Genomic DNA, 9,079 nt, shown 5'->3' on the forward strand with positions numbered 1-9,079 from the left:
ATTTAGTGAAATATACATTGCAATTTTTTTAGTGAAATCCATGTATTAAATCAAAAAGGTAAACATGGAGTTTAGATTATTATATTATACAAACAATTCACTATATAATTACTTAGGCTGTTATTTTCTAACCCAGTGGTGTGTGTTGTCTCTGCGATCCCAAAAAGCACGAGACGCAAAAATATTTGATATTGACACTTTGCTGTCCAAGGAGAAAGTTTGTCATTTTTAGGTCCACACAAACCACCCATTAATATTCCTGATACTTTAGCTTTTCCAAGCATAAAGCAGTTGTTTTATGCTCCTAATATAAACCAGAACAGTCATAAAATCATATATAAAAGATATTTTTTGTTGTAGTAAACTTTTTTAGTTACCAAAGAAGAAAATTTGTGTTCACCCGTAACCCGTGTGAAAACTTGCGTGCACCCAAAACCCGTGTGAAAACTTGTGTGCACCCAAAACCCGTGTCCATAGAAAACTTTTTCCCTTCTGTTTTGTCGTTATTATCATGCTCATATTCAAAAAAATGTCTTTCTTCCGCAGAGTTTTTAAAAAATGTAAATCTTTTATATTTTAAAATGCCTAAAATTGGTTGAAATCGGTTTGAAAAGAAAATGATATATCAATCGAAACTAAATCATAACGGCTGTTATCGTCAAATCCAACTTGCCTAAAGTTTTAAGTCAGGCAATTGTTATTTTTTTAGATGAAAACGTTTTAAGAGTTCTTTTTGATAATTTATATAGTGATAGAGAACCGACGAAGATTTCGACATAAAATTTTAAATATAAAATAAATAATATGAAAAGTATTAAGTGTTTCCAAGATATGTTTCAAAACATTTTTATCATTTTAATATTTATTCTTTTTGAATTTTTTTAATAAAAAAATCTTGTGGAAAACAACCATAGGTTGGTCAAAAAGAATTAAAAAAAAAAACATTAAAAAAAAAAGAATTTTAGCTTTAACGGACGTCTAACGTAAACAATAAACTTTTGTCATTATTTTTAAAGAAAAAAAAGGGATCAGGTTTCTATTTTTGCGCAAATAGATGTCCTTAATATAAAAAAATAAATTCGGTCATTTTTATTTATAAACTCTGTTGTTTCTTCAAAGTTCTTCTTTTTTTTTTTTATCAAAAGGTTAAGAAAGTTCTGTTTTGGTGTTGACTTTATTAGAAACTTAGTATCTATTAGTAGTACCGATTTTATTTTAAAAAACTCTGACGTAAAAATTAAACAAATATGTATGTCACGCGCTTGAACACTGATTTATGCATCGTTGAAAAATGCTGTTTGTTACAACCGCGTTTTAAATAAACAATAAAATAAGTTATCTTTAATTTTTTAAATCAGATTTTTTATAATAGCGTATTTTGACATGAAAGTGTTAAATTTTTTAAAGCACAACGTTGCAAAAATATTGGCTGCAGTGTTGTGCACTGTTTCTTTAGTTGTACTGATTGTAGGAGTTCTCAATTATAATGTTATGTGTCCAAAAAAGAGCGATAACCAAAATCTCATTGATTTTATTTCTAAAATAAAGAAAATTTATTATCAATCTTATCCTCAAGAAACAGTTTACGATCCAGATGTCACGTTCGCATCAGTTTTAAATAATTTTACACCTTATAATCCAAATCCAATTCAGCTTAAATCTCTAACTGATCTAGCAAAAAGTTTAAAGGACGAGTTGAAAAATCTCAAGTTGGATGTCACGAAAATGGCGCATCGTGAAAGAAAGGCGTACGCCCAAGTAACTCATTTTTTGGAAAGTATTTTCGGAAATCCTTTTGATGGAAACTATTATGCAGGTGTTTGGATGATGGGTCCAAACTATTTTTGCTGGCAACCTATTTGCAGTATTGGTTCCAACCTAAAGGAACATTTTTCTTTTGAGTTCTCACCCAAAACAATTGCCCATGTGGAAAAAATTATTGAGAGTATAAAAAATCACAAAACTATTCTTACACAATACAATGAAAACTTAAATTATGGCATTCATGCCGGCATGGTAAGAGCTGTTGATGACTGTAACGCTGGAAATAACGCGTTTAGACAAAAATTTCCTAAAACAGTTGAAAAGGGAGCGACTGGTAAAAATTATTTAAAAACTTGTTATGTGATTTTTTGTTGTATAAGTAAATTGGATGAACTTGTTTTCTAGATAAATATTGTTTGTTACAGGGATACGAGAAGAATCGTTTACTCAAAACTTATTAAATGAGAAGTTTTATTCTAACCTGAGCGGTGAAGACCACCTCAAATTTCAAGAACAATACAAAGAAAACATCTTATCTAAAGTATCTAACACTCTAGTTGAATATTTAGGTAAGCCGTTGCATGCATTGATAACTTATCTAGATAAAAACTATACCCGCTATTGTGTACCTTCGTCAGTATCAAGCGGACTTGGAAACTTACCTTTAAACTATGTCTGGAAAGATGGAATTCAGACAAACATTACAACAACGCAATCATTACCAACAGGGGAAAAACTTGATGGAAAAAAGAGCTACAAAATGATTTTACCGTACTTTACAACAACTAATCGGTACTCACCAGAAGATATAAACGAGCTTGGTTTAAACCAAACAAATATTCTATTTAAAAGAGCTATTATTTTAGCGAAACAAATTACAAAGAAAAATGCCGAAGATGATGCAATTAAAACATTTATTGAAGACTTAAATGACCCAAAACACTTTTTTAATACATCGTTGATACCAGAAAGTGAAAATGGAAACGAAGGTGCAAAAAAATGTAAAAATATGGCTACGGCAAAAATTAACTGTCCCGTACGGTAATGTAATTTAAAAAGCTAAAGACAAGTAACTTAATTTGTGGATAATCCTCACAACTTGTGGATAATCCTCATAAATTGTGGATAATCCTCACAATTTGCAAGCTAATAGAAAAAATTTTATATGAAAAACATTTTTTTTTTGTTATATTTGTAATTTTATCATTCTAGGTACAACGCAATGAATGAATGGTTTAAGTATGTCCGTGAGTTATTAGCTATTATTGATCCAATGACAGTGTCAATGTTTAACATGGTAGGAAAGCAATCAACAACACCTAATTGTCCTCTTAAAATGGTAGCAAACTTTAACCCTTCAAGTGGTTCTCAATCTTATCAATCTTCTGGTTCAGATTGTAAAATGCCATGTCAGTACAATCTTCCATTTTTTTTAGAAAGACCAGGTCCGAAATATAGCGCTTTCTCAGTTGCAGGACATGAGGGGAGACCAGGACACCATACACAGGTTTTAATCTCATTTATAAAAACCAATTTTGTTTTTAGTATGAAGACGTTTATTAGTTATAAATGCGTTTACAATTATTATATTATTATTTTGATAATAAAATAATTCTACGTTTGTTAATTTAAAGGTTCAAGGTTTCTATGAACATTTTTTAACGTCAGGCGATGAAAAAGATGTTATTGATTGGCTTGATGCGAGCACTTACTTTACTGCATTTACTGAAGGGTGGGCGTTGTACGCCGAAAATCCTCTATTAGCACAGGAGACAACATATTACCAAAGTAACCCTCTTCAAGAGTATGGGATGGTAAAATGGCAAATATGGAGAGCGCTAAGATTGATTATTGACACTGGATTGCATTATAGAAGTAATGTTCACTTTATTGCTATATTGGAGGGCTAGGACTAATAGATAGATTGGGCCGGGACGAGAGGAATGCTAACTTATTATTATAGACAAAACTACAAGGGAGAAAAGCTTCAAGAGACTTCAAGAAATGAATTTTATTTAATAAGGAAAAAATATTTAACTTTTACAATAACATTTATGTCTTTTTTATTTAGATTTAACTCAAGATCAATCTTTGGATTTGTTTAGAAAATATGCATGGGATTTCACTGACAAATCGTTAAAAGATACTATCCGGTATATGAGTGGCCCTGGTCAAGCCACAGCATACATGATTGGGCAACTAGTAATTTGGAATATCAGAAATACTACAGAAAACAAATTTAAAAAAAATAATGTTACATTCAATGAAAAAGAATTTCATTATCATCTTTTATCTCAGGTATCATATAATTTTTAATCTCTTTTTATTACAATTATCTCTTATTTATTAGAATTATTTCCTATTTATTACAATTATCCCCTATTTATTACAATTATCTTCTATTTATTACTATTTATTAGAATGTTTTCTAAACATTCATTAATATAGATTGATGAATTGATTGTTACAGCCTTGGGAGTGCGAAACAATGGCTCGGACATACCACGGTCAGATATGGCTATCCACATTTATAATTTTTTTGGAAATTTCTCTTTTCCTATAAAACGAACACTTTCTGGGCATATCTTTTTATTGTTTGTGTAGTATCCAGAATTTCCAGGCATGTTGTCTCCTGTAAAACAAAAGTATTTTACGTCATCGATGACAAGAGGCAATTTTGTGTTATAGAGTTGGTTAACTAGTTTTCTGCTTCTTTTCTTTGCCTTTATTTGTTGTTCTATAGTGTATTTTGGAGTCTTTTCACGTTTTCTATATTTAATATTCATTTTTTTTAACTGACGACCAATTGTCAATTGATTTACACCGAATTTAATACCTATTTTTCTCTGACTGACCCCTTTTCGATTGTTGACAAGTCTCGTTAATTCGGCTTTCTTTTCTCTAGTCCAGGATGTCGGACGACCAGGGTGCTTTCTATCAGAAAACGATTGAACAGTTTCAATTTTTTTTAGGTTATCATATATTGAACTTTGAGCAAATCCTTTCTTTTCAAAATGATTTACGATTTTTTTTTTTTATATATTAGGTTTATTTAAAAAAACATTTTTAGTCGCTTTCGAAAAGATTCTCGTTCAGCTGCATTTAACCTCATTTTTAATAATTGTGTTTCAAATAATAAAGTTTATATTTTATAGAACGTTTATGCCTACGCATAAAACCACAAAAACTAATTATTATGCTCAAATAATGAAATTAGGATTTGTCTGATAACTTCCGCATCACCCGTTACAGTTAAAATAAGATTGTTAAATAATAAAAGCTGCAATAATAATAATATAAATATATAATTATAAAAACATTATAGTTATATTTTTATATAATTATTGTCATTAAATAGTTGCTAAAGTATAATGAAACTATAATACTCTATAATAAACATATATTTACTGTTATTACAACATTAAATGAATTCTTAATTTTTACTTATTTTTATTACTGTCGTTATTTATTACAATTGATAATGTATTTGCAATAATTATTTCACTATTAGAATTTATTCAAAAAGTGCGTTATGAAAAAAGAACCTTTTTAACTTTCTTCCTCTTTGTCAAACGAAATGTCACGTTTGAATAAATACCTCTTTTTTCTGTAAAAAACATTTTTATAAAAAAATAATAAATAAACAACAATCTTGTTAGAATAAAACAAGGATATAATGTTATAATGTTTTTCTATAAAGCAAATGATTAAAAAATGTTTTGAAGCAAAGTTTTGAAATAAAAAAAAAAACTCTTTTTTTTTACATAAATGCATCACTTTAATCCAAGCAAATTAATTTCATTTATATTGATTACTGGAAAAGAGTCAGTTTCAGCATTGCCCATCAAATCATCATCATCAAATCATCATCATCAAATCATCATCATTAAATTATCATTATCAAATCATCGTCATCAAATCATCATCATTAAATTATCATCATCAAATCATCATCATCAAATCATCATCATCAAATCATCATCATCAAATCATCATCATTAAATTATCATCATCAAATCATCATCATCAAATCATCATCATTAAATTATCATCATCAAATCATCATCATCAAATCATCATCATCAAATCATCATCATCAAATCATCATCATCAAATTATCATTATCAAATCATTATCATCAAATATTGCGCATTAAGAACTACTCCATATTTAAAAATCTCATCACGCATCAGTTCACATCGTTGACAAGCAGTAACTCATTTTTACTTTAAAATGGTCACTAAGTATCCTGAAAGTGTGTTTGGTTTAAGGGAGGAAATATATTAAATATAACTGGAAAAAATGCTTTATAGCACCTTTGTGAATAATTTAGAATAATTAGAGTAATCATGAGTTAATCTCTTTGAAATTTCTTCTTCGCTCAATTGGACATCAAGGTATTTAGGAATTAAAATTATTTGTTATAATTATTAACCACGTTTAACATGTTTTGTCCATTTTATTCCATTCTACATATAAACGACAGGTATTCGTGGTGGTAAAAATTCTTGATGAAAAACTTTTAAATATGAAAATTCAATGCTTAAAAAGCATTTTTTATTTGTACATTTCACAAACTCTAACCTAGTTAGCTTGAGCTAACTAGGTTAGAGTTAGAGAATTTTTCTTCACGATAACAGGTGCTGCATTTTCTATAAAGCCACTACAAGTTTTACCACTAATTCCAAGATTTGATGTGTATTTATTCTTTTACTTTAATAACAGCGTAATATTTGTGTCTTTAACTGCAATCTTCTTTTGCAATGACTTTGAAAAGTTTCTGCAAAATTTTTTTGCAAAGATATTGGATCTAAAGTTTCTGTGAAATTACAACTTTTTAGCTCATGATCTTTGTCAACCATCAAACCTTTTGCGTCAAGATGACGTATTTATAATGCTTGAGTGTTGTTATTTACTTAATTTCTTGCAAAAATATTTGAGGAATAATCAAACGTTGACGTATTTTTTTAAGTAATCCTTGAAAGCTTGATAAGTTGTGGACCGGAGATTCCACTCCCGCTTTCCCTATTTTGTTCACAAGAGGAGGGGGAAATAAAAATTGTTAAAAAATTGTTGATATAATTTAATTGACTTTGGGAAAAAAATTGCTTTAAAAGTAATTTTGTTCCTAAACTCCTGCTTAAATATAATATAAATAAATATATTATAGTAATTTATAATAAATTGTAAAAACTTATAACCTCAGTTATAAAGCTTTCTCATTTGAAATAATAAAAACATATTACATAGTTTGCTTTATGTGTAAAATTACGAATTTTATACGCGAAAGTATTTTTACATGTAGAGTTTTTCCTAGTAGTTTTCGATGAATGTGTTCAATTATAAAATTAAAAATGCAAATAGTAAGTATTTAAAAGTAACTTCCCCAGCTACAAGAGAAAGTTTTCAAAGTTTTTACTGTTTTTTATAGCTTCTGTGTGGGGAAATAAATTTTTATCACTTCTGTGTGGGGAAATAAATCTTTATTTCTTCTGTGAGGGGAAATAAATTTCCTGATTTTTTACTTTTTAACTTAAACTAATTTAAGACAAGGTTAAACATTTCAAAAAGATTGTTTGTGGTTAGCATAACTTTTTTTTCTATTTGGTTTTGGTTAACCCAATATATTGTTTATAGCATTTATTTATGTTTATTTGAGTTAAAGGAGATCATACATTTGTAAATCACATTTTATATATAAATTCTCTGGGAACAAGCTGACCTTGTGGGAAGTTATTTCGAACATTTAAAACAATAAAATTTATTTTAAGGTCAACTTAGTAGTACAATGATGTAAGAAAAGCAAGCAACTCTCAGAGAGCTACTGAATGAATTGTAACTAAACATTTTGAAAATTGAAAAACTCAAATATCATAAACTACTTTTGTAATGTTTAAGTTGTATACTATGTTGATCAGTTATATATGTGTATTCTTTTTTTTTAATGTAGGGATCCTCACCACTGGATTATCTTATTGATTACATGGACGGTTACACGGATTGTAAGATCAATACCAAGTCTCGATCTGGCTGTTCTGAAATACTTAATCCGAACAAAAAAATACAGAAAAAGGTGTTAATAGGTACTAAAAAAGGATGGTATCGTTTATATAAAAAAATGAGACATGAACACTATGATTAATAGCATCAATAAAAGAAGCCATTTAAGCATTAAAAACATTGCTAGGTATCATAAATCAATTAGTAATTTACAGAACCGTTTTAACTTAGTTCTTAATAATAATAAACACAGACTTTAAAGATAAAGCTACTAAAATCAGAAAAAAATATTTTAAAAAACTTGTTTGTTTTTTGTGTGTTTGGCTCGTGATAAATATTTATATTACCATTTAGTGTTAATTCTTATATAAATAACTTTGTATATTAATGTCATTGTTTGGATGTCTGAGTGAATATGTTTAGATGTCTGAATAATTGTTTATGTTTTTTAGTAGAACGGAAGAAAGTTTTAGTTTTAGACTCTTGCCACAAAGTTTTTTTTTACTATATTATTCAAATCAAAACTTATTCAAATTTAATTTAAATACTTATTCAAATTTTATTTATAAGTTGTTTTTTTTTTTTTTTTTTTGTAATAGAAAAATACATTTTGAGATTCAGTGTTATACTATTGATAGAAAGCAATACGTAATTATTAACAAATCCGAGTGTGTTAATCCAAACCCGAGCAGCAAAATTTAGTTTGTCAAACGTTGGTAAACGCAATTGTTATTGTTGTGCTAATAAAGTATTACATTTGAACGTATTTTGGTGTTGGATTGCATATCATATTTCATATCTCTGATCACAAAACTAAATAACCACAATAAAGAAAAGACTGATTTGGATAAACTTAGGGTTATATTTTTATAATGTATGAGATGTAACACAGATGTAACTGTTTTAGAATTGTTAATATGCTTATTTTTGATGAAACTAGAAATTATTTATAATTGGTTAGTTTTTATATAAAAGTTATAAAACTTCCTATTGCAATTTTACATCTCATCAAAGTAAAGGTCTTCTTGGGTATATAAATGTAAACACTTTATCAAGAACATTAAACTCATTTCTGTCTAACAACGTTCAAACTTTTCTCTTTGAAATTAAATTTAAAACGCTTAATTGCTAATCATATTTAATTAACTTTTTTTTCAATTGTCCTAAAAGAAGAGGAGGAGCTCTCAAAGAATGATGAGAAACTTTTGAATTTAAATGCTATCATATAAAGATTAAAGACTAATAGGCAATTTTTAATTCAAAACCTGACGGTCAATAAACAAAAGAGTTTCTTTACCTTTTTTCTCTTACCGTC

The 9,079-nt window shown here is 28.1% G+C and overlaps 1 protein-coding gene across 1 annotated transcript; it reads left to right on the forward strand.

The window, feature by feature from the left end:
• The first annotated feature begins 1,063 nt into the window (after positions 1–1,063).
• On the forward strand, positions 1,064–8,380 carry LOC100201250 (uncharacterized). Its single transcript, XM_065797965.1, has 6 exons — positions 1,064–2,098; positions 2,190–2,805; positions 2,977–3,271; positions 3,399–3,639; positions 3,836–4,062; positions 7,715–8,380. Exons 1-6 carry the CDS (start codon positions 1,384–1,386, stop codon positions 7,904–7,906), a joined length of 2,286 nt encoding a protein of 761 aa, XP_065654037.1. The 5' UTR covers positions 1,064–1,383; the 3' UTR covers positions 7,907–8,380.
• The last annotated feature ends 699 nt before the right edge of the window (positions 8,381–9,079 follow it).

Source organism: Hydra vulgaris, chromosome 05 (genome assembly GCF_038396675.1).
Source record: "Hydra vulgaris chromosome 05, alternate assembly HydraT2T_AEP".
Lineage (NCBI taxonomy): Eukaryota > Metazoa > Cnidaria > Hydrozoa > Anthoathecata > Hydridae > Hydra > Hydra vulgaris.